At 40.5% G+C, this 26,473-nt stretch overlaps 1 protein-coding gene across 1 annotated transcript in view; it reads right to left on the reverse strand.

Moving 5' to 3' along the window:
• The window catches only part of ADAMTS6 (ADAM metallopeptidase with thrombospondin type 1 motif 6), a 400,079-nt gene that overhangs the window by 78,440 nt on the left and 295,166 nt on the right, over positions 1-26,473 (reverse strand). The window contains exon 15 of the mRNA XM_069749400.1: positions 9,816-9,918. Coding sequence (XP_069605501.1) covers positions 9,816-9,918 — 103 coding nt within the window. The remainder of the gene's footprint in view (positions 1-9,815; positions 9,919-26,473) is intronic.

Raw genomic sequence — 26,473 nt, forward strand, 5'->3', positions numbered from 1 at the left:
GATATGGAGTTAAACAGTTATTCTCATTGAGATAATCCAGAATAACATCCCTCAGAAACCCTTCAAATATTTTACCAACAATAGAGGTTAGACTTACTGGCCTATAATTTCCAGGTTCACTTTTAGAGCCCTTTTTGAATATTGGCACCACATTTGCTATGCGCCAGTCCTGCGGAACAGACCCTGTCGCTATAGAGTCACTAAAAATAAGAAATAATGGTTTATCTATTACATTACTTAGTTCTCTTAGTACTCGTGGGTGTATGCCATCCGGACCCGGAGATTTATCTATTTTAATCTTATTTAGCCGGTTTCGCACCTCTTCTTGGGTTAGATTGGTGACCCTTAATATAGGGTTTTCATTGTTTCTTGGGATTTCACCTAGCATTTCATTTTCCACCGTGAATACCGTGGAGAAGAAGGTGTTTAATATGTTAGCTTTTTCCTCGTCATCTACAACCATTCTTTCCTCACTATTTTTTAAGGGGCCTACATTTTCAGTTTTTATTCTTTTACTATTGATATAGTTGAAGAACAGTTTGGGATTAGTTTTACTCTCCTTAGCAATGTGCTTCTCTGTTTCCTTTTTGGCAGCTTTAATTAGTTTTTTAGATAAAGTATTTTTCTCCCTATAGTTTTTTAGAGCTTCAATGGTGCCATCCTGCTTTAGTAGTGCAAATGCTTTCTTTTTACTGTTAATTGCCTGTCTTACTTCTTTGTTTAGCCACATTGGGTTTTTCCTATTTCTAGTCCTTTTATTCCCACAAGGTATAAACCGCTTACACTGCCTATTTAGGATGTTCTTAAACATTTCCCATTTATTATCTGTATTCTCATTTCTGAGGATATTGTCCCAGTCTACCAGATTAAGGGCATCTCTAAGCTGTTCAAACTTTGCCTTCCTAAAGTTCAATGTTTTTGTGACTCCCTGACAAGTCCCCCTAGTGAAAGACAGGTGAAACTGCACAATATTGTGGTCGCTATTTCCTAAATGCCCAACCACCTGCAGATTTGTTATTCTGTCAGGTCTATTAGATAGTATTAGGTCTAAAAGTGCTGCTCCTCTGGTTGGATTCTGCACCAATTGTGAAAGATAATTTTTCTTGGTTATTAGCAGAAACCTGTTGCCTTTATGGGTTTCACAGGTTTCTGTTTCCCAGTTAATATCCGGGTAGTTAAAGTCCCCCATAACCAGGACCTCATTATGGGTTGCAGCTTCATCTATCTGCTTTAGAAGTAGACTTTCCATGCTTTCTGTTATATTTGGGGGTTTGTAACAGACCCCAATGAGAATTTTGTTACCATTTTTCCCTCCATGAATTTCAACCCATATGGACTCGACATCCTCATTCCCTTCGCTAATATCCTCCCTTAAAGTGGACTTTAGACAAGACTTTACATAGAGACAAACCCCTCCTCCTCTCCGATTTTTACGATCCTTTCTAAACAGACTGTAACCCTGTAAGTTAACTGCCCAGTCATAGCTTTCATCTAACCATGTCTCGGTTATTCCCACTATGTCAAAGTTACCTGTAGATATTTCTGCTTCTAGTTCTTCCATCTTGTTTGTCAGGCTTCTGGCGTTTGCGAGCATGCAGTTTAGAGGATTTTGTTTTGTTCCAATCTCCTCACTGTGGATTGTTTTAGAAATGTTCTTACCTCCCTTCTGAGTATGTTTTCCTGGGTCGTCTTTGTTCGAGTCTAATGTTTTTCTTCCCGTCCCCTCTTCTTCTAGTTTAACTACTATTTGAGCCACCTTTATATTTACCCTTGTGAAGACAATCCTCATCTCCTATCAACACCATACATTTTAACTTGTTCTACTTTGAAATACAATTTTGCCACAACATTACTTTACATTTTGTATGCAACTGAATGAGTTGACACGTGTCTGAGGGTCAAATGCCTTTAACTTATTTCTACTTAGCTGCAGCTTTTATAATTAATTTGCATATTTCCCAGAGGATCATTGCTAGGCTTAAAAGTTTCCTCATCTTGGAATGTCAGATTTGACATGTCACTCTCAGCAAGGAGAAATGTTACCCCTTGGATCCTGGTCAGACAGCCTCTCTCATAGCTAAACCAGATCTCACACTTTGCACTGAAGAGGGAAAGTACCCCGAAACACAGTTTGTCTGCAAATTGAGATTTTGGTTTTGGCTTTGATCCTAAGTCATGTGACAAGGCTCGTTAGAGGATCGATATTGACTTTTAGGATTGCTACTTCCTGTAAGTGGCACTACAGTTCTAGTCCTCTTCCTCTCTGAACAGACAATATGCATAATTTATTTTGAAAAGGTCTTTTCAGCATCATAAAAACCCTATACATTTTTAAAGCCTTTGGATGCTGTCTCTCACGTATAAACTTGAGGGAATGAACTATAAAGACTCAAATGAAAATCGTTGAAATCTCCAGATAGATTTGGGTTAAATATTTATTCTTATGGGTCATCACGTAAAATTAGTCGTTTGATTAATCCCTTCCACCACCAGCAATCAATGATCAGACATGATTCTGGTCCATACAATTTTTTTTCTAATTCAATCAAGCAATCTCGGTTAGATTTAGAAGATACCAGACTCCAGGCTTGATGACATGAACTCTAATTTAATTCACTGATTAATTGTTCCTCCTCACTAGCAAATTCTTCGCCCTATTGTGACCTGATCTCTCCTTTTTTGGACATCTGTTTTACCTCATATCACCTCATTCTCCAGTATGCCAGACACTGTGAATCAATCAGTGTGCTTTCAGAAGACAGCATGTGTGACCACAACCTCTAGACAAAGTATGTCCCTCATGTAAACGTTCTGGATAGATTAATATAAAAAAATCGAGCTATTAAAATAAGCTTATCTTACGAGAACAAGAGCCACTGAACTACTGAGAAGGTAGATGCAAATTACTAATTTCAGAAGCCCACATTTAATGTCACTTACAGATGTGTCCATCCTTACCTTAGATCTTGGCTTGACAAATCCATAGTTGTGTCTACCCAATCCCCACATTTGAAAAAAAAAAAAAAAACAACAACACGATTTTGAGTTTTTCTTCCACTCTCTAAGTGCTTAGTGTTTGTCAAATAAATTGTAGCTCGTCAGTGGTAGAATGTCGCAAAATTTAAAAAAGGTAAGTGTGCTCACATCTGAATCAAGCAAAGAAGTGGATGTGAGAAGACCAGCTGCTCTAAAAGTCCTGTGAGATAATCCCTTTTCGAAGGTTGATCTCCATGCTTTACCAAAGTCCATCAGATCTCCACTTAGATCTCCACTTAGATCTCCACTTAGATCTCCACTTAGATCTCCACTTAGATCATGTATAAAAATGAGACTAAAGGAAACTAGTTGCATCAAGGTTTGTTTCATGCTTGATCCTATAAAAGTTTACATTTCTATTCTCCTAGCCAATGGGTTGTTTTATTGTTTTCTGTTGGAGGAACTTGCCTCATCATAACTTACTACCATCACTGGAACAAGGAGGCAGCCCTCTAATGTTCTTGCAGGTGTATTAGCTCAAAAGCCAATATTTCAGCTATAACTTAGGCCTTTCTCACTCATGCTTGAACCAAAATGTCACATGTTGGACTAATAGCTCTTTTTGCAACAAACTTTGAGTGCTGACCTCTTCAAATATTTCTGCTCTTGTACTGTGGTCTGTCTAGAATTACCTACGATGAAGGGTGCACCATGATTAAAGCTCCACAAGTCAAGAGCTGGAGTGCTCTACATACGATTGTACTTTAGCCATATCATTATCACAATATCATGCTGTCTTACAGTTCACTTGCATCTAATAATCCAGAAAGTTTGAGGATCTTGCTCTTTTCCAGTACACAAGTCTAGACAACTCAGCAGTGAGAAGTAAAAGGTGAAATTCTTATTTATATTCCTATTCCATTTTATTAACCAGCAAGCTAATAAAATATTCAGCTAATCTGGCAATTATTAAATAATTTGATTCATAGATTTTTTTGTAATTTGAGCCCTGAAGGTAAACCAACTGTACCACCTTCACGAACATATTAAGAAATACTATTCCTAAGCTTCCCCTTATATAACAAGATTGTGTTAATCCCACAGTATAAGAGTGGGTAAATGAGGTCAATCTACCCAATGTCTTAGTGAGGTGGGACTAGTATGGGGAAGGGTAATGTGGGTTGGAGATCCTTCAAATCCTGTAAGGTATTGTGAGGTGCATCCTGGTGCCAAGTATTGCTCAGTTAATGCAAGCTGCAATCTCTATGTGTCCTGAGTCTCCTGACATCTTTCTAGCATAGAGCCTCACTTACACTTGCTCATTCATTCTGCTTCCAACACAGCAAATCCAAGAACTGTTCATTTTCTTTCCCTCGACAGGTGCCATTGTCCCCGGATAATTGATGTCACGAAAGCCTCATGTATAATAAGATCCTTAACATAAAGGCTATTTTTACAAAAATGTTGTCAAAGTTCAACATGAAAGTCAACAACAGGTGAAAAACATTAGAAATTAAGAAAAAAGAAAAACCTCAAAATAAATACCTTTATGGCATATTTAACAGTCATTAGGAAAGTGTTTGCTTCATGGACTTTCATGTGCGCCCTTTAAATCATGACGTGAATGGAAAAGCGCATTAAAAGCATGACCTAATTTTCCTTTATATAAAGAATCTGAGATGCTGAGCTGTAAAACGTTACACAATTCAGAGCAGTTCAGTTTACAGTTCTTCTTTTCCTCAAGAAGACAGCACCATGTCTGTGTAATAGCAAAAGAAAGGATTATGGGCGGAATCCTAAATCATTATCGTCTGCTTGAAGGGCAGAAGTGGTTTACAATCCTGCCCTTAGTTATGCATGAAACATAAGAATACATTCACCCCGCATCCATCTACGAAGGTTTTCTCCTGGCCAAATAACAGATTAGATTACCATGTATGTGGATTCACTGACGACAACCCCTGTGCAAACGTTCTATGTCGGCACACTGATGTTGTAGAATGAAATCACCTGCTCGGGATCACCCTTACACAGGCAGAAAAAAAACATCCGAGCTATGGACAACTTAGAACCGCCATATATTACACCAACGGGTACCATATAAAACAATATTTACAGCCCGACGCATCTTCAGCAATCAACCCTGAAATGAGACTGACATTTTGAGACAATTCCTTAACCGGAGAAGTGGAAGGACATAAATGGAGAGTGTGAAGTTTCTACAAAAATAAAGAAGCAAAGTGTTGGTGAAAAAAAAAGCAAATTTGCAATTTATATCTCTTCTAAAAAAAAATCTTCTTGGTTCTTAACCCCTAAAACCAGGAGTGGGTGATAAATGCAAAAGTGGAGGATATGTTTATATTATACTTTTCCTCTAATTGTTCCACTCCTGGTTTTGGCTTACAAATACTGATGAAAAATCCTGACCAAATCCTGATGCAATCCTGAACGTGGACACATACCCTTAGTGACGGAGCCAAATTTTTCAAATCTGACCAGTGTCACTTTATGTGGTAATAACTCTGCAACGCTTCAACAAATCCCAGTGATTTTGAGACTGTTTTTTCGTGACATATTATACTTTATGATAATGGTAAATTTAGGTTAATATGTTTTGTGTTTATTTATAAAAAATATCAAAAATTTGAGAAAAATGTTAAAAAATTAGCAATTTTCAAAATTTGAATGACTATCCCTCTAATCCAGATAGTCATACCACAGCAAACCATTATAAATAACATTTCCCACATGTCGGCTTTACATCAGCATCATTTGTAAAATGTTATTTTATTTTTTTAGCATTTTACGAGGTTTAAAATTGTAGCAGCAATTTTTCATTTTTTCAAGGAAATTTACTAAATTTATTTTTTTAGGGACTTATCCATGTTTGAAGTGACTTTAGGGGTCTCATATATTGGGAAACCCCCAAAAGTAATACCATTTTAAAAACAGCACCCCCTGACATATTGAAAACTGCTGTCAGGTAGTTTATTAACCCTTCAGGTGCTCTACAGGAATTAATGCAAAGTGGTATGACAGAAATGAAAATGTGTATTTTTACCACCTAAATGTCTCTAACTTCTGAACAGATTACTACAGCCGGCAGACTCTAAGGCCACTATTTGGTCATGAATTGCCATGGCAAACATCAGGACCACAAAATCATGATCTGAGGGCACCAATCAGGATAAAGAGGAAGCCCCCACACTCTGTTAACCATATATAATGATGTAGTCACTATTTACAGCAGCATCTAAGGGGTTAAACAGATTTGGATGGTGCAAACACTGATCGTGGCTGATGCAGAAAGTTGTCAGCTATAGTGTACAGCCGACAGCTGCTAGATTGTTACCTGTATGGGGAGGCTATTCTCTTATATCTCAGGTCAGTTAAAAGGCGTATTGGCTGTCATTAGGGGGTTAAATATGGATGGATTTTTAATGTTATAGTTTACAGGTTCTTACTTAGTTCACCCTGCATTCTCAGAGTGGTCGGTTACTTAGATAAGGATGTGCACCGCTCGTAGGCTTTATAGGATGCATTTTTAGCTCTGAAGTTGGCCAGATTGCTGGATCCTGCCAGGTTCAGCCTTCTTCTGTGTCTCCTATACTACAGAGGCAAAGCGGTCTCTGTTAGCAGTCTTGGAGAGCGTTGAGTTTGGACCATCAGTTTAACAAGGCAGCTGGACTCAACTACCAAGCATCAGAAAACGCCTCCCCCGGGAACCAGGAAGCAGATTAGCAGTGACCTCCTGAAGCTTAAAGATGCAGTTAACCTTTAGGCTATGGTCACACATTGCATTTTTTGCAGCATTTTTTTTCCCAGCAGCCAAAAACCTGCTCTCTTGGTAGTAAAACCACTACAGGGTGGGCCATTTATATGGATACACCTAAATAAAATGGGAATGTTTGGTGATATCAACTTCCTGTTTGTGGCACATTAGTATATGGGAGGGGGAAACTTTTCAAGATGGGTGGTGACCATGGCGGTCATTTTGAAGTTGGATATTTTGGATCCAACTTTATTTTTTTCCAATAGGAAGGGGGTCATGTGACATCAAAAATATTGAGAATTTCACAAGAAAAGCAACGGTGTGCTTGGTTTTAACATAACTTTATTTTTTCATGAGTTGTTTACAAGTTTATGACACATAAAATGTGTTCAAAGTGCTGCTCATTGTGTTGGATTGTCAATGCAACCCTCTTCTCCCACTCTTGACACACTGATAGCAACACTGTAGAAGAAATGCTAGTCTTAGGGGTCAGATTCCTTGTAGGAATGCTCAGACCTGACACCCATAATGTGGTGGTGCACCATCTTGCTGGAAAAACTCAGGGAACGTGCCAACTTCAGTGCATAAATAGGGCAACACATCATCATGTAGCAATTTCAGATATCCAGTGGCATTAAGTTTTCCATTGATGAAGAATAGCCCCACTATCTTTCTACCCCATATACCACACCATACCATCAATTATGGGTGTAAGGTCCGAGTATTCCTACATGAACAGTTTCTTGGAAAGTGGATTGGTCGTCGTGGGCCAGTTGAATGGCCACTAAGGTCTCCCGATCTGACCCCCTTAGACTTTTATCTTTGGGGTCATCTGAAGGCAATTGTCTATGCTGTGAAGATACGAGATGTGCAGTATCTGAAAACAATAGATACTGGAAGCCTGTGCTAGCATTTATTCTGCTGTGTTGCTATCAGTCTGTCAAGAGTATGAGAAGAGGGTTGCATTCACAATCCAACACAATGGGCAGCACGTTGAACACATTTTATAAGTGGTCATAAACTTGTAAATAACTCATGAAAGAATAAAGTTACGCTAAAACCAAGCACACCATTGCTTTTCTTGTGAAATTCTCAATAAGTTTCATGAGTCACATGACCCTCTAACCCATTGAAAAATATAAACTTGGATCCAAAATGGTTGACTTCAAATGGCCACCATGGTCACCACCCATCTTGAAAGGTTCCCCCTCCCACATACTAATGTGCCACAAACAGGAAGTTGATATCACCAGCAATTCCCATTATATTTAGGTGTATCCATATAAATGGCCCACCGTGTACATTCAAAAACACCCATTTTTCAACATTTTCACTTTGTTTTTCACAATCTTTTTTTTGCTGCACTTTTGGCTGTAGACTACTTGTGTGATTAGTCTACAGTATATGTTTAGTAAAGTTAGTTTTATTCACTAAAATCGCTGCAAAAGTGATTAGCTGCATTTGTCAAATTTTCTCATTACTTTCCTTGAGTGAAAAAAACGCTTTAAGAAATGGCATGCTGCAGATTTTAAAAAAACGCTGCAGTTTTCCAATTCAGTCAGGAATAAAAAAAAAAGCATGTGCAGGAGATTTCTAAAGTCTCAATGATTTTTGCCGCCACTGTAAGAAGATGCTTTTAATTTGCATTAAAAACGAATGCAGCAAAAACTCAATGTGTGAACATAGCCAGAAAGTTTTTGACGGCAAATATCTATTACACAATGTCACATGACCTCAACTTTTCTCTTCTCCTTGCTCCACACATCTCTTGCTCTCCAATAATCGTGATCTCTGCCGTCTTGTTTTTTTCCCCCATGCACGCGCTTTCCCAACAGCTCATGCATCTGCATGAAATTTGGATGCGTATCTACATCACACTTTTAATACACAGTAATGCGCAGAGATATATGAGGGGTACTGGTTTGGTTCTGCTATTATCTAAAAGTGTACTGGATAGAAAATCAACATGTCACCAAATGGAAAATGTAGCTTATGGTATAGGGCAGACATTTTGACATGCCCCATAACGGAAAACCATATGGATCAACTAGAAGATCGGTGGCAAAAAAAACGTAAAAACTACACAACACATTTGACTCACTTCTTTTCCATAGGAAAGCATGTTTACAAGTCATTAAAAAGACTTCAGAACTCCCAGAAAACTCTTATAAAGTCTGTGCTCGTTCAAGAAACATCCACAATAAGGCAACGTTATCCCTAGCGAATAGTCTAATATTTGAAGGGAAAAGGAGACATAAAGCGCAAATAGGGTCTTATCTCACAAAAAGAATGGAGGAATCATCAAGAAAATCGCTCACCTGGTGAAGCGGAAAGCAGGCATGTGAAGATTTCGGCTACCGCAGATCCACAAGCCGGTCACCGACCATATGAAGCAGTATACTAAGTGTGGATTAAATCGGCGCTGCCGTAATAATGATGAGGTTCCAGTTGATAGTAAAATTAAAACAGTGGTTTATTCAACGCGTTTCAGGGCTCTTATGGCCCCTTCTTCAGGACATACCACATACAACATTATATTGTTGTATGTGGTTATTCCTGGAGAAGGGGCCATAAGAGCACTGAAACGCGTTGAATAAACCACTGTTTTAATTTTACTATCAACTGGAACCTCATCATTATTGCGGCAGCACGGATTTAATCCACACTTGCTATAGCAAATAGTCTGGCAGAATACAGAGACCCTCAGCTCAAGACAGAAGGGACAAGTCCGTTACACAGAACTCACAGCATGTCTTTCTCCATCTTCAACCGGTCTCGCAAAAATAAACCAAGGTTGAGAACAACTACAATGGAAATTCCTAGATTCCTACCTTCTATATAGGCATTATATCCATTCAGAGTCCACATTTTTAGTTTTGCATCAAGCTCAGAAAATGGTGGCTACTATTTGTTGAAGAGTTAACGAATCCAGTATAAAAAGAAGACACAAGGAAACTCTCTGAAGCAACAAATATCACAAGTATCAATGAAAAGTGAAGAGCAAAGATACAATTACCAAAAAAACAATCCTCAAATTTGGCGATTCCATGGTTCCATCACACCTTACCTCCAGTGTAGGGTTTCCAGTTGTAATATTTCCCTCGGAAAGGCATATTATCAAAGTCCGCACACTGCTTTTCTCTGAAGTCACGGGACCCTGATGGGCAAGGCTAAGAACAAAGAAAACAAAAAAAAACAGAGGAACATACATGTACGTTAAAATCATGTGCTTTATGGCAGAACTCAAGAATAAATGTGTGCGTCAGTACATCATACAATGTTTATGTAATTGTATATACAGTACAGACCGTATTCTCACTAAATTCTTATATGACATGCATAGCATAGGGGGATACCTGTTGAATGTCGGAGGTCAGCAAGTTAACCCCAGTGTGGATACATTTTGGGGAAACCCCCTTTAAACATTTACTGCCATAAAATAACCCATAAATGCCCAATGGGATTGGGTCCAAATTAGCAATGGAGAAGTGGCTTGGTTCTTAGACTTTAATAAAAAGAGTCAGGTAAAATTATCTTTCAAAATTGGTGCAGAATCCAACCAGAGGAGCAGCACTTTTAGACCTAATACTATCTAATAGACCTGACAGAATAACAAATCTGCAGGTGGTTGGGCATCTAGGAAATAGCGACCACAATATTGTACAGTTTCACCTGTCTTTCACTAGGGGGACTTGTCAGGGAGTCACAAAAACACTGAACTTTAGGAAGGCAAAGTTTGACCAGCTTAGAGATGCCCTTAATCTGGTAGACTGGGACAATATCCTCAGAAATAAGAATACAGATAATAAATGGGAAATGTTTAAGAACATCCTAAATAGGCAGTGTAAGCGGTTTATACCTTGTGGGAATAAAAGGACTAGAAATAGGAAAAACCCAATGTGGCTAAACAAAGAAGTAAGACAGGCAATTAACAGTAAAAAGAAAGCATTTGCACTACTAAAGCAGGATGGCACCATTGAAGCTCTAAAAAACTATAGGGAGAAAAATACTTTATCTAAAAAACTAATTAAAGCTGCCAAAAAGGAAACAGAGAAGCACATTGCTAAGGAGAGTAAAACTAATCCCAAACTGTTCTTCAACTATATCAATAGTAAAAGAATAAAAACTGAAAATGTAGGCCCCTTAAAAAATAGTGAGGAAAGAATGGTTGTAGATGACGAGGAAAAAGCTAACATATTAAACACCTTCTTCTCCACGGTATTCACGGTGGAAAATGAAATGCTAGGTGAAATCCCAAGAAACAATGAAAACCCTATATTAAGGGTCACCAATCTAACCCAAGAAGAGGTGCGAAATCGGCTAAATAAGATTAAAATAGATATATCTCCGGGTCCGGATGGCATACACCCACGAGTACTAAGGGAACTAAGTAATGTAATAGATAAACCATTATTTCTTATTTTTAGGGACTCTATAGCGACAGGATCTGTTCCGCAGGACTGGCGCATAGCAAATGTGGTGCCAATATTCAAAAAGGGCTCTAAAAGTGAACCTGGAAATTATAGGCCAGTAAGTCTAACCTCTATTGTTGTTAAAATATTTGAAGGGTTTCTGAGGTAAGAGGTAAGCTATAGGCTGGACCACGGTGAGTCATTGGACGTGGTATATCTCGATTTTTCCAAAGCGTTTGATACCGTGCCGCACAAGAGGTTGGTACACAAAATGAGAATGCTTGGTCTGGGGGAAAATGTGTGTAAATGGGTTAGTAACTGGCTTAGTGATAGAAAGCAGAGGGTGGTTATAAATGGTATAGTCTCTTACTGGGTCGCTGTGACCAGTGGGGTTCCGCAGGGGTCGGTATTGGGACCTGTTCTCTTCAACATATTCATTAATGATCTGGTAGAGGGTTTACACAGTAAAATATCGATATTTGCAGATGATACAAAACTATGTAAAGCAGTTAATACAAGAGAAGATAGTATTCTGCTACAGATGGATCTGGATAAGTTGGAAACTTGGGCTGAAAGGTGGCAGATGAGGTTTAACAATGATAAATGTAAGGTTATACACATGGGAAGAAGGAATCAATATCACCATTACACACTGAATGGGAAACCACTGGGTAAATCTGACAGGGAGAAGGACTTGGGGATCCTAGTTAATGATAAACTTACCTGGAGCAGCCAGTGCCAGGTAGCAGCTGCCAAGGCAAACAGGATCATGGGGTGCATTAAAAGAGGTCTGGATACACATGATGAGAGCATTATACTGCCTCTGTACAAATCCCTAGTTAGACCGCACATGGAGTACTGTGTCCAGTTTTGGGCACCGGTGCTCATGAAGGATATAATGGAACTAGAGAGAGTACAAAGGAGGGCAACAAAATTAATAAAGGGGATGGGAGAACTACAATACCCAGATAGATTAGCGAAATTAGGATTATTTAGTCTAGAAAAAAGACGACTGAGGGGCGATCTAATAACCATGTATAAGTATATAAGGGGACAATACAAATATCTCGCTGAGGATCTGTTTATACCAAGGAAGGTGACGGGCACAAGGGGGCATTCTTTGCGTCTGGAGGAGAGAAGGTTTTTCCACCAACATAGAAGAGGATTCTTTACTGTTAGGGCAGTGAGAATCTGGAATTGCTTGCCTGAGGAGGTGGTGATGGCGAACTCAGTCGAGGGGTTCAAGAGAGGCCTGGATGTCTTCCTGGAGCAGAACAATATTGTATCATACAATTATTAGGTTCTGTAGAAGGACGTAGATCTGGGGATTTATTATGATGGAATATAGGCTGAACTGGATGGACAAATGTCTTTTTTCGGCCTTACTAACTATGTTACTATGTTACTATGTTAGGTACAAGAGCAGCCATCTCTTTAATGAAGTATATTAAGAATAGTGGCGCTCAGAAGGAGTGAATGTGGGCCACTAGAACCCCAAACTCTCTAGAGATGGTATCCGAGCCTTTATGTAGTGTTAATGATTTTTATGGCAAACCCCAAATTGTAGTATTTCTTTAATACTATACAAATTATATAGAGGATACTGATATTTCCCATAAACTATGCATTGTTCTAAGGCGCTCAAGCAACTCTAATTGGCCATGATAACTGATCTGGCCAGTTATATGTCGGTTTTCATTACTGGAGTAGACCTTGTTCAGATGGATATGCTATACCATACAGTAGTAAAAAAAAATGTGTACAGTTGGCACGCAGACTAAATTGTATCTTTTGTAACGTTGGACAGGCAGAATATAATAGAGGTTATATAAACAGCTTTAAGTGTTGCACCAGTTCCTCAACAGCTTTAATCTCCAATGCATGTCAAGGATCCCTTAGCAATTAATCCATCAGGTATCTCCTTATAAACACACATAAAAAACAGATGAAGAATCTCAAATGTAAACAGGGCTTTGGAAAAGCAGTTAAAGTTCCGCAGCACCAGCTGTTTCAGAGTTTGTGCTGAGATGTACCATTAGCCTCCTGCTAAGGGAATTATCGAATTGCTGTGCAACCTAATGAAGTCCATCAAGCACCAGTATAAATAATTTCATGAGGAATGTAGAAGAAAAGAAAGTTTGTGTTCAACATATTCCCTAAACCACTGCAGACAAAAAATCCAAGACAGCAACCACTGATGAGGAGCGATGTCAATGGATTCTGTATAGAAATGTACAGCTGTGGATGAAATAATGATGCCTTTTAAAGCTCGGTGGACATCCAATGCCAGTAGAGGGCTTCCTCATCTGGTGTTACGACTTGGTCCAAACAAACACATTAGCTAAAATGATCTTCACATATGCACTGCGACCTGTGCTCATGCTGGAAACCACAATCCGAATCGAACATTTGGTGGTTCCCAATGGCGCTGAAAGGGCCCCACTGATTAACAAAGAGTTCATTTGGGTTTATTTCGCAATTTCTGTCTTTTTGGAGTAAAAAATATAGCACTGAGGCTTCCAATACTAATGTGAACATAGTCTAGGTCCCTGTAAGCAAAAGGTGTATCCTATTGTCATGTTTGGCAGAAACTGTAGGGAAACAGAGCTCACAAGACTATAGGGTTTTACCTTTTTAAAAAGATATATTAGATCCAGGACAGGTAATGTGCTCACTCGAGCGAGTTGTCCAAGCACAATTCGTGTAAAAGCTCAATATCTGTTGTTGCTGCCTCGTGGCTGGGGGATGAACTCCACAAGGATGCTTGACGAGAGAGAATTCACGGTTATAGGCCGTGCTACCAAAATAAAGATCCTTGATCCAGAGATATAATAAGCTGTTTTATTCCATATATTGTCTCTTCTTGTCATTGTCACATGTTTGGCAGGTTTCCATCTGGTTCTTTATAGTGTAGAGTAGTAAGAGTATATTAGCATATGCACGGAGTTCTGTTACATCAGTGGTACTGTGTAGAAAGAAGCGGCAACACTCACCGGTCCTGTGTGGTCCGAATCTTTATTAGAAAAATACACACATCGTATCTTCACGGCATCGGGATACAAACGAAGGGGGAGGTGAGCAGGATGTGATTGTCCTAGATTGCTATTCTGTTACATCAGTGTTTCCTAAACTTCAGGCCTCAAGATATCCCAACAGATCATGTTTTCAGTATTTCCTTAAGGTACCGTCACATTAAGCGACGCTGCAGCGATATAGACAACGATGCCGATCGCTGCAGCATCGCTGCAGCGTCGTTGTGTGGTCGCTGGAGAGCTGTCACACAGACAGCTCTCCAGCGACCAACGATGCCGAAGTCCCCGGGTAACCAGGGTAAACATCGGGTTACTAAGCGCAGGGCCGCGCTTAGTAACCCGATGTTTACCCTGGTTACCATTGTAAATGTAAAAAAAACCAAAACACTACATACTTACATTCCGGTGTCTGTCGCGTCCCCCGGCGTCAGCGTCCCTGCACTGTGTAAGCGCCGGCCGTAAAGCAGAGCGGTGATAGCCATGCACAATTTCCCATTGCCTGCTGCAGTCAAAATGTTCTACTGGCATGACAGCCATTTAGAAAAGGTCCACTAGGATATAAAGTGGGTCCATGAGCAGTGGACCATCCTTGATGGGGCATATGGACAGGGGTTATCTCCCTAAGACAACCCCTTTATAAAGTTACAGAACCACCATTTAACATTATATCGCTACTAAGGGATACATGGATATTTCACATTACACTATAACATTTGTTTGCAAGTCAAAGACTATTTCTGAAGGCATAAGTACAGCAATGTCAATACTTTGCCTGTTGGTGGCTACACTGTAATGATAGCTTATTGTATCTCTGTATTACTAGAGCACCGTATAACAAATACAATACCTTCTCAAAAGCCTTAGTAATTACAGCTTATGTTCATTCTGCTTCCAACCACAGCATGTCAAGGTAATAGGAATTAGAAGGTGAAGCCATTTCACATTTTAAAACTATGCAAACCCGTACAGAAATGCCAAGTGAAGTCTGAATATTTGTGAATTACACCACACGACTAGTAAAAACATTGTGTTCCCTGAGCAGTATGATGCTGCTTTGGTATGTGTGACTTAGCGGTAGAGGAAAAATACAGAGGGATCGACAACAACAAGATGTAATGATTCCATTTGGGTAGAAATAAGAATGACCTAATGATGACAACATACAGTGTCTTCTAAGTCTGTGCTACTTCACTAAGGAAATCGACTTCATCCGCTTAGTAAAACATTCCAAAAAACAATCTTCTTTAGATTTTCCAGTGTAATACCCTCTTCCTTGGAAATAAGTGAATGGTGAAATGCCAATGAAAATAACAAATACAAAAGAGAGGTGACATAGGGTTATTCATCACCAGTGGTGGGAAGGTGGGCTAAACCATCAAGACCATAATGAGCCGCATGACTTCACCAACTTTAATTTTTTTTTATTCTAAAGGCTTTTGCTTTATTTTTTAGGCATTTTGGGCAAAGATTTTATTATTATTTTTAAAGCCGATTATGCCAAGTCCTCCATTTCGAGAGATCTCAAGCCAAGCGATGAGGTAAGGACTTTTATAGAGTCAACAATTGGATTTGATAGCTTTAAAGTTGATGAATATAATGGGGGGGGGGGGGGTCATTTTATTTATTTATTTATTTTATTTAATGCTGGTAAAATTTATGGGTTAAGTAGATCATCTTGCTCATCTATATTATTTTGCAGTTTCAGTTGAATATGTGTCAAATAGAGATGAGCAGATCTTTTGAAATTTGTATTCACCATCTTGTCTGAATAATCCACAAAAATTTGATTTGCGGAGAAATATTTTGAATGAATCTCAATACTGGAAAGATTGTAATTGCTTGGAAAATACATGTGGGAGAGAGGAGAGAGACAGAACCCCACTAACCAGAAGAGCCTGCACTCTACAGGAGAGAGACTCACTCACCCATTGTCTCTGGAGATAGGAAAACGCCAAATTGTGCTCCTTGGGGAACCACTGATGGCCCAGGTACGGACCACCACTGTACAAGGTATGATAATCCGCTAGATGTCATAGTTGCAGGGAATTATGGGGAGGCTATGGGGCAACATAAAATGACATTAGCCCACTCTCTGATACTTCAGCAAGGAGGGAAATGGTGCTGGGCACTTTTTTATTTTGCAAACCGTGAATAGAATATCTAGAGAGTATTTGGACTTGGGCTGAGAAGCTCCATATTTTCTTATGTAACCGTTAATAAGTCTGTGTGCACAAGTTCTATATAGATTAATAACCCTAAGAAAACTTTCCCATGACTTTGAGAGAAAGAATCATGTACAGTTAGGTCCATATATATTTGGACAGAGACAACATCTTTCTAATTTTAGTTATAGACATAACCACAATAAATTTTAAACAAAACAATTCAGATGCAGTTGAAGTTCAGACTTTCAGCTTTCATTTGAGGGTATCCACGTTAAAATTGGATGAAGGGTTTAGGAGTTTCAGCTCCTTAACATGTGCCACCCTGTTTTTAAAGGGACCAAAAGTAATTGGACAGATTAAATAATATTAAATAAAATGTTCATTTTTAGTACTTGGTTGAAAACCCTTTGTTGGCAATGACTGCCTGAAGTCTTGAGCTCATGGACATCACCAGACGCTGTTTCTCCTCCTTTTTGATGCTCTGCCAGGCCTTCACTGCGGTGGTTTTCAGTTGCCGTTTGTTTGTGGGCCTTTCTGTCTGAAGTTTAGTCTTTAACAAGTGAAATGAATGCTCAATTGGGCTGAGGTCAGGTGACTGACTTGGCCATTCAAGAATAATCCACTTCTTTGCTTTAATAAACTCCTGGGTTGCTTTGGCTTTATGTTTTGGGTCATTGTACATCTGTAGTATGAAACGATGACCAATCAGTTTGGCTGCATTTGGCTGGATCTGAGCACACAGTATGGCGGCTCTGAATACCTCAGAATTAATTCGGCTGCTTCTGTCCTGTGTCACATCATCAATAAACACTAGTGACCCAGTGCCACTGGCAGCCATGCATGCCCAAGCCATCACACTGCCTCTGCCGTGTTTTACAGATGATGTGGCATGCTTTGGATCATGAGCTGTACCAAGCCTTCACCATACTTTTCTCTTTCCATCATTCTGGTAGAGGTTGATCTTGGTTTGATCTGTCCAAAGAATGTTCTTCCAGAACTGTGCTGGCTTTTTTAGATGTTTTTTTAGTAAAGTCCAGTCTAGCCTTTGTATTCTTGATGCTTATGAGTGGCTTGCACCGTGCAGTGAACCCTCTGTGTTTACTTTCATGCAGTCTTCTCTTTATGGTAGATTTGGATATTGATACGCCGACCTCCTGGAGAGTGTTGTTCACTTGGTTGGCTGTTGTGAAGGGGTTTCTCTTCACCATGGAGATTATTCTGCAATCATCCACCACTGTTGTCTTCCGTGGGCGCCAGGTCTTTTCGCATTGATGAGTTCACCAGTGCTTGCTTTCTTTCTCAGGATGCACCAAACTGTCGATTTTGCCCCTCCTAATAGTGTAGCAATTTCTCAGATGGGTTTTTTCTGTTTTCGCAGCTTAAGGATGGCTTGTTTCACCTGCATGGAGAGCTCCTTTGGCCACATGTTTACTTCACAGCAAAACCTTCCAAATGCAAGCACCACACCTCAAATTAACTCCAGGCCTTTTATCTGCTTAATTGAGAATGACATAACGAAGGGATTGCCCACACCTGTCCATGAAATAGCCTTGCAGTCAATTGTCCAATTACTTTTGGTCCCTTTAAAAACAGGGTGGCACATGTTAAGGAGCTGAAACTCCTAAACCCTTCATCCAATTTTAATGTGGATACCTTCAAGTAAAAGCTGAAAGTCTGAACTTCAACTGCATCTGAATTGTTTTGTTTAAAATTCATTGTGGTAATGTCTATAACCAAAATTAGAAAAATGTTGTCTCTGTCCAAATATATATGGACCTAACTGTAGCTCGTCACTGCACACTGTGATACTTTAAAGAGAATCTGTCAGCAGGATCACCCCTTTTAAGAAGTTTACATGGGCATGCAGGTCAAAGAAAGTGAAATAAAATGATACCTTGATATCTGTGATCCGATGTCTTATTCCAAAGAAATCCACATCATTCTTAATATGTAAATGATCTGTTAAGATCTATGTGCCAGACATAGTTCTCCCTCAGAATCTGCCCCTAGGCTCATTTTAAAGGGGTGCTACCAAAGTGAGACATGTAATGACTGACAGTCTGATTTTCTGATCTCACAGCAAAGCGGTGTGTGATTATAATTAATACAGTACAGCATTACAAACACTGCAGCAGTGGTCCTCTTAAAGTGCTGTCAGCTCTGTTGTACTGATCCTCCAGCCAAAAAGCTGCCTCCCAGATAGAAGCTGAAGCACTATGAGAAGACAACTGCAGCTGCAAATGTCTTTGTAAGGCTGTACTGCAGAGCTGGGCAATGTGTGGCCCACATGCCACATCTGGTCCTCCGGCTGTTCCAGCCTAGCCTGCATACAGAGACAGCTGAGGGGCTGAAAACAGTGGCCCATGGGCGGCACCAAGCCCTCTGCCACCCGTCCGCTATTTCCTACTGTCATCGCTGCCCAAATCCTCAGGATGCAGACAGCAGTGAATACATTGGTGGAGGACGGGGACACGGCTCCTTTTTCCAACAACCAGTGTGCGAGACAGAAGACACGATGACGTTACTTCATTGCGCTGGTGCTGAGACATACAGGAGCAGAGCGCTGTGGGGAACAAGAACGGGTTGAGGAGGTTTTTTTTCTTTCTTTCATGTGTATGGGATGTGTACATGGATATAGGAGGCTGTGTGGGGGCTCATGCTGTATATTATAGTCTATATGGTGGCTCATACTGTACTTAGGAGGCAATCTATATATATAATTGTCTAAGGGTTTTTCCGTCTGTCTGTCTATCTGTCTTTCTGTCTGTCTGTCTGTCCTGGAAATCCCAGCTCTCTGATTGGTCGAGGCCGCCAGGCCTCGACCAGAGACCGGCACAGCATCGACGTAGAAATCCCGCGTCTCTGATTGGTCGAGGCCACCAAGCCTCGACCAATCAGCAAGGGCACAGCGACGATGATGTCATAAAGGACGTAGACATCTCACGTTTCTGATTCAGCGATGGGCACAATATCGACGTAGATGTCATAATGGTTGCCATGGCGATGATGATGTCATAAAGGTTGCCTCGACCAATCAGCGACGGGCACAGTGTGCCGCGAATTCTGGAATCATCATTGTCCATATACTACGGGGACATGCATATTCTAGAATACCCGATGCGTTAGAATCGGGCCACAATTTAGTGTGCGAATAAAGGCAGAGTATAAGCTCATGCTGTGTATAGGGAGGCTGTGTAGGGGCTCATGCTGTATACAGGGGGGCTGTGCTGGGGGCTCATGCTGTATATAATAATGCTGTGCTGGGGGGCTCATGCTGTATTCAGGGGTCTGTGTAGGGGCTAATGCTGTATATAGGGGGGCTGTGTAGGGGCTCATGCTGTATACAGGGAGTCTGTGCTGGGGGCTCATGCTGTATATAATAAGGCAGTTTAGGGGCTCATGCTGTATACAGGGGGGCTGTGTAGGGGCTCATGCTGTATATAATAAGGCTGTGTAGGGGCTCATGCTGTATACAGGGGGTCTGTGCTGGGGGCTCATGCTGTATACAGGGGGGCTGTGTAGGGGCTCATGCTGTATACAGGGGGGCTGTGCTGGGGGCTCATGCTGTATATAATAATGCTGTGCTGGGGGGCTCATGCTGTATTCAGGGGTCTGTGTAGGGGCTAATGCTGTATATAGGGGGGCTGTGTAGGGGCTCATGCTGTATACAGGGAGTCTGTGCTGGGGGCTCATGCTGTATATAATAAGGCAGTTTAGGGGCTCATGCTGTATACAGGGGGGCTGTGTAGGGGCTCATGCTGTATATAATAAGGCTGTGTAGGGGCTCATGCTGTATACAGGGGGTCTGTGCTGGGGGCTCATGCTGTATACAGGGGGGCTGTGTAGGGGCTCATGCTGTATACAGGGGGCTGTGTAGGGGCTCATGCTGTATACAGGGGGCTGTGTAGGGGCTCATGCTGTATATAATAAGGCTGTGTAGGGGCTCATGCTGTATACAGGGGGTCTGTGCTGGGGGCTCATGCTGTATATAATAAGGCTGTGTAGGGGCTCATGCTGTATACAGGGGGTCTGTGCTGGGGGCTCATGCTGTATATAATAAGGCTGTGTAGGGGCTCATGCTGTATACAGGGGGTCTGAGCTGGGGGCTCATGCTGTATATAATAAGGCTGTGTAGGGGCTCATGCTGTATACAGGGGGGCTGTGTAGGGGCTCATGCTGTATATAATAAGGCTGTGTAGGGGCTCATGCTGTATACAGGGGACTGTGCTGGGGGCTCAAGCTGTATTTAGAGAGGCCTTGTAGGGAGTTCATGCTGTATGTATATAATAAGGCTGTGTACATGCTTGTATACATGAGAATGTCAGCATACTTAATTCTGCTAAATAACAAGTGATAATATAAATTAATAATTATAATCCATATGCTATTAACATTGAGCATAATTAATTTCCGTCTATTGGTTCGGCCCTTCAGAACAGTCACGGACTCTCATGTGGCCTGTTGAGAAATTAATTGCCCACCGCTGCTCTACTGTATTAGTTGTAATCACACACAGCTCCGCAGTGACATCAGGATAACAGACAGTCAGCTATTATATAATCACGTTAGTAACGTCTCCTGTCATTTGAAATAATCTCTGGAGACAGATTCTCAGGAAGATCCATGTCCGTCTCATAGATCTTAACTCATTTACATGTTATTTAAAACACGGATTTCTCTGGAATAAGACATAGGATTGCAGACATCAAGGTATCATTTTATTCAGCTTCCTATGACCTGCATGTGCATGCAGACGGTCTCGGTGGGTTAATTCTACTGACAGATTCCCTTTCAAAACACACCCTATCGATAAGGGAATGGAAATGTCCAACTGTCACAAATTTCCAAGAGGAAGAAGAGAGGGGCAGCACAACACATAGCATAACAAAAGGCGTTTTATTGTTCGCTCTTATTGAATGCAGTAAAAAGAAGATATACACACATTATATACATATATATAGGTGCAAGATACAATGAAGAGGAGTAGATTGGGTGCTTCTAAGTCCTCCATGAAGCCACACGTATTAGTAGTGGCATGAAGCAGAGTTTTACAGCTGCTAGTAACATTTTTCATTTCCTGTCTTTTACAGTCTGCATTAGGAGTTTTCTAAATTAATAAACATTGTTTTGTAAGAACGCTCAGCTTCGTCATACAGAAAAGTGGCCTGGAGGAGGAAAGTAATTTCATGAAGAGCAGTCAGGGAACAGAAGAAAGGAATTAGTTTACCCTGGAGAGGTAGGAGACTTTTTTTTTTTTTACAAAGAGCAGAATCAGCAAAGAGTTACGTCTTAAAATTATTAAAGAGATGATGGATGCTGACACCGAGGGTAAATGTGTGGAGAAAAACAGCAGGTTTAAGAAACAGTCATGCACAGACCTTCCGATTCTCCTACGGTTAATTATAGCATTCATCAAGAGTGGGGCTCCAAAATCCCTATTAGCAGACAGATCTGTCGCAGCCCCCATATGGGTGAATATTAGAAACTTGCTGATTTTTTTACTTTTTAATGGCAAACAAGTGATGCCACCTTGATGTGTCCCTTAAAGTAGAAAGGAATCCGATTGGGTACGAGTTCTGAAAAGTGCCAAATACAAGTAAATTAGAATATGGTCTAAAAGTTAATTTATTTCGGTCCTTCCATACAAAAAGTGAAACTCATAATATAGCGTCATTACAGAGTGTAATCTTTTCAAGTGTTTATTTCTGTTAATGTTGATGATTATGACTTACAGCCAAAGAAAACAAAAAGCCATAATCTCAATACATTAGAATACTTAAAAACACCTGCAAAGGCTTCCAAGGAATTTCGAAAGGTCCCTCAGTCTCTTTCAGTAGGCTCCACAATCATGGGGAAGACTGCTGACTTGACTGATGTCCAGAAGGCAGTCATTGACACACTCCACACGGAGGGTAAGCCACAAAACGTCATTGCTAAAGAAGCTGGCTGTTCACAGTGCTGTATCCAAGCATATTAATGGAAAGTTGAGTGGAAGGAAAAAGTGTGATAGAAAAAGGTGCAAAAGCAACCGGGATAACTGCAGTCTTGAAAGGATTGTTAAGAAAAGGCCATTCAAAAATATGGGGGAGATTCTTGAGGAGTGGACTGTTGCTGGAGTCATTGCTTTAAGAGCCACCACACATAGAGGAAACTAGGACATGGGCTACAAGTGTCGCATTCCTTGTGTCAAGCCACTCCTGACCAATAGATAACGTAAGAAGCCTCGTACCTGGGCCAAGGAGAAAAAGTAGTAAGTGCAGCTGTCTACCAGGACATTTTAGAGCACTTCATGCTTCCCTCTGCCAACAAGCTTTATGGAGATGGAAATTTCATTCTCCAGCAGGACTTGGCACCTGTCCACATTGCCAAAAGTACCAATACCTGGTTTAAAAACAACAGTATCACTGTGTTTGATTGGTTAGCAAACTTGCCTGATATTACTCCCATAGGGAATCTATGGGGTAATGTCAAGAGGAAGATGAGAGACACCAGACCCAACAATGCAGACGAGCTGAAGGCTGCTATCAAAGCAACCTGGGCTTACATAACGCCTCAGCAATGCCACAGTCTGATCTCCTCCATGCCACGCTGCATTGTTGCAGTAATTGATGCAAAAGGAGCCTAAGTATTGAGTGCATTTACTGACCATACATTTCAGTAGGCCAACATTTCAGATTTTAAAATCATTTTTCAAGCTGGTGTTATAAACTATTCTAATTTACTGAGATAATGACTTTTGGGTTTTCATTGGCTGTAAGCCATAATCATCAACATTAACAGATGTAAACATTTTTAAATAGATCACTGTTTGTAGTGACTAATATACGAGTCTCACTTTTTGTATTGAAGAACTGAAAAAAATTTAATTTTTGATGACATTCTAATTTAGTGAGAAGCACCTGGACATATATATTTTTCAATATATGCATTCTTAATGAATTGTAATAAATGTATTTTTACAGGTGTTGCTTTGCAACAGATGCTAAAGCCAGCAGATATCAAACCCTAATGTTCATATCGTCACAAGCACTTCTGTTCCACAGTCAAAAATCAAAGTGGCTGAAAGTCAAGGAGATCTTGGCCGGTCTTTCCATCTCCCTGTCTTTAAGAGGACCTGTCACTTCCCCTAAACTTGTATGTTTTTTTACTTGTTGAAAGTGACGCTGTTCCCCTGAATTTGCTGTTGCATTTCTTTTATTTCTGCTGCTCTCCAATATCCAAGATATTTCCCTTTATTTTGTATATACATCTACACTTTATATCCAAGTGGATGTAGTGGTCAAATTTTGTGTGGATTTTCTTGAGAACCTCGCCCAGTTCGCTAAAGGACTAGATTTACCATATATACACAGAAGAGGGGTCCAAATCTCTAGAACAGAGAGGCGCTGGAACATAAGGTAAAAAAACCCAAAACATATTTATGGCAAGTGACAGGTTCTCCAATGACTTTAGGATAGGCCATCGATGTGTGATTAGTGGGGTGCTTGCGGCTAGAGTCTGTCAGAACCCCACCAGACAATAGAATATCAGGGTCACTTGACTTTTCCGAACACCTGACATTCTTAAATGTAATGGAAAACCATATCATCCAAGTCTTTATTTAAGATATGAGCAACAACGTTCATTCATTTTTGATTAATGCTCATTTTTAAGGACGTTTAATGGAAGAATATTTTCTTACTAATGATAGGTGCACCTTTCAAGTCTGAACACTTGATAAATATTCTTGAAAAATGGTAAAAGTATTTGCAGAGATCACCGTACAAAGCCTGGCTACAACATGTAGATAGAGTGCCTGACCTCTAATTTCTAATCATATGGGGAAACATAAATTTGGGTAATTAGTAATGAACAACTTCATTCACTTTAAGCTAGTGAATGTGATACATTAGGTACAGCCAGAAGTCATTTATTTCCTGGTAAGTATAGCTCAAGTGTTCTTTACACAATTTAAAAAGCGTAGACAATGATTCTTCTACGAGGATTGCCAGACCTCAAACGCACAAATAAACATTCAGAAACCACGAAAGGGTCCAAATGTTTTGGGTGGCGCAATCACAAAAAAGCCACTAAACTAAATATGATAAAGGGTAACAATATTGCTCTTTTCTTATAGTCTAGTGGTCTGGAACTGTCCGTGGGGTCTTGAAGGACACTAAAGATTTTGCCAAAGTCAGCTTAGATATAAATCACAATGATTAGGAGAACAAAGGACTGACATAGTGATAGAAAATGCTTCATCAATTTAATACACCAACAATACAATATAAATTGTACGTAAAGCTGGTGTATTTATATATTACTATTCAATATTACTTATTTTTAGAGCACCATTAATTACAAGGTGCTGTACATGTGACCCTCACTGAAAATATTGGAACCCATATGAGGGGTTTTCATTGCTATGTACATAGGTTTGAAGTACCTTACTTTCTCAGTGTTCCTGGAGAGCCCCTTGAGGCTGTCACTTTAAGGCTATGCTCACACATTGCGCTTTTGCTGCATGTTTTCCACAGGCAAAACAAAACCTGTTCTTTTTGCTGTACAGTGGCCCAACAAAAGCCTGATTTAACTTCCATAGGTTTGTGCACCAAAAAAGCAGCTAAAACTGATACATGCGCTTTTTGCACTTACCCTTTATGTTTCCCAGGGGTAAAAAACGCTGAAAGAAGTGAGACGCCGCAGTTTGCAAAAAATGTAGCAGTCCAAATCAGTCAGGAAAATAAAACCAGTTTGTGTACTTGAGATTATTGCTGCCTTCTTCTATATACAGCACTCTGAGTCCCATGTATACAGTTAACCCCTTAGTGACCCCCATCTGGTGTAAATGCCGCAGCTGTACACTATAGCTCACACTGCTGCACCAGCTATCATCAGTGTTGGCACCGACTGACCGTGGTGTTTTAACCCCTTAGACTTTATCTTATCTGTATCTTAATGAGGGAGAGCAATGGAAATTCGTGTCCCATTAATTTCAGGTAACTTTTCAGAATAAACGGTCTTATGTGTCTGAAGAGGACTAACACTTTTTCTTGCTATTAATTGCTTTTTATCCTGCTTTATTCACCAGATTTCCCTTCTGCAGTCTCTAACTCTAATTTTCGGTTATCTATGAGCTAGTGGGAAGAGACTAGCTAATATAATGTCCCAAATATAGATGGATGCCTGCTTCTTTCTCTGTTTAAAAGGGTATTCTAAAGTTTTTAAACTGCTTTAAGGAGTTAGGCAGCATGAAAATGAGCAAGTTTACAAGCGACTTGCTTTTTTTTTTTTATATGCTATCATTCTCCTGCTGCCATAGCTTTTGTCTTACAGAGTGTACACAGAGCTCAGCTACTGGTGCCTGCCCAGAGCCTGGCAGAGTATGTGCAGTTTTTACATCCAAGTCCGCTCATTCTAGTCCATTGATTTCTATACAGCAGTTAGCTGCTCCTCACCCCCACCACCCCCTCAGCTCCTGACAAGCTGCTGCTAAAAATCTTGCAAAATCACCAGCCTGCAGCATCGGCATTTCTGAGATCAGGTCTCCTAATCACGGATCACTGTTATCGCTATATGTAAATACGCTGATAGCAGTGTAGACTAAGGGTACCGTCACACTATACGATTTACCTACGATCACGACCAGCGATACGACCTGGCCGTGATCGTAGGTAAATCGTAGTGTGGTCGCTGGGGAGCTGTCACACAGACAGCTCTCCAGCGACCAAGATGCCGAGGTCCCTGGGTAACCAGGGTAAACATCGGGTAACTAAGCGCAGGGCCGCGCTTAGTTACCCGATGTTTACCCTGGTTACAAGCGTTATACTAAAAAAAAACAAACAGCACATACTTACATTCTGGTGTCCGTCAGGTCACTTGCAGTCTGCTTCCCGCACTCAGTGACTGCCGGCCGTAAAGTGAAAGTGAAAGCACAGCCGCTGTGCTCTGCTTTCACTTTACGGCCGGCAGTCACAGTGCTGGAAGCAGACTGCAAGGGACCTGACGGACACCAGAATGTAAGTATGTGCTGTTTGTTTTTTTTTAGTTTAACGCTTGTAACCAGGGTAAACATCGGGTAACTAAGCGCGGCCCTGCGCTTAGTTACCCGATGTTTACCCTGGTTACAAGCGAACG

The sequence above is a fragment of the Ranitomeya imitator genome, chromosome 1, assembly GCF_032444005.1.
Source record: "Ranitomeya imitator isolate aRanImi1 chromosome 1, aRanImi1.pri, whole genome shotgun sequence".
In the NCBI taxonomy this organism is placed as follows: domain Eukaryota; kingdom Metazoa; phylum Chordata; class Amphibia; order Anura; family Dendrobatidae; genus Ranitomeya; species Ranitomeya imitator.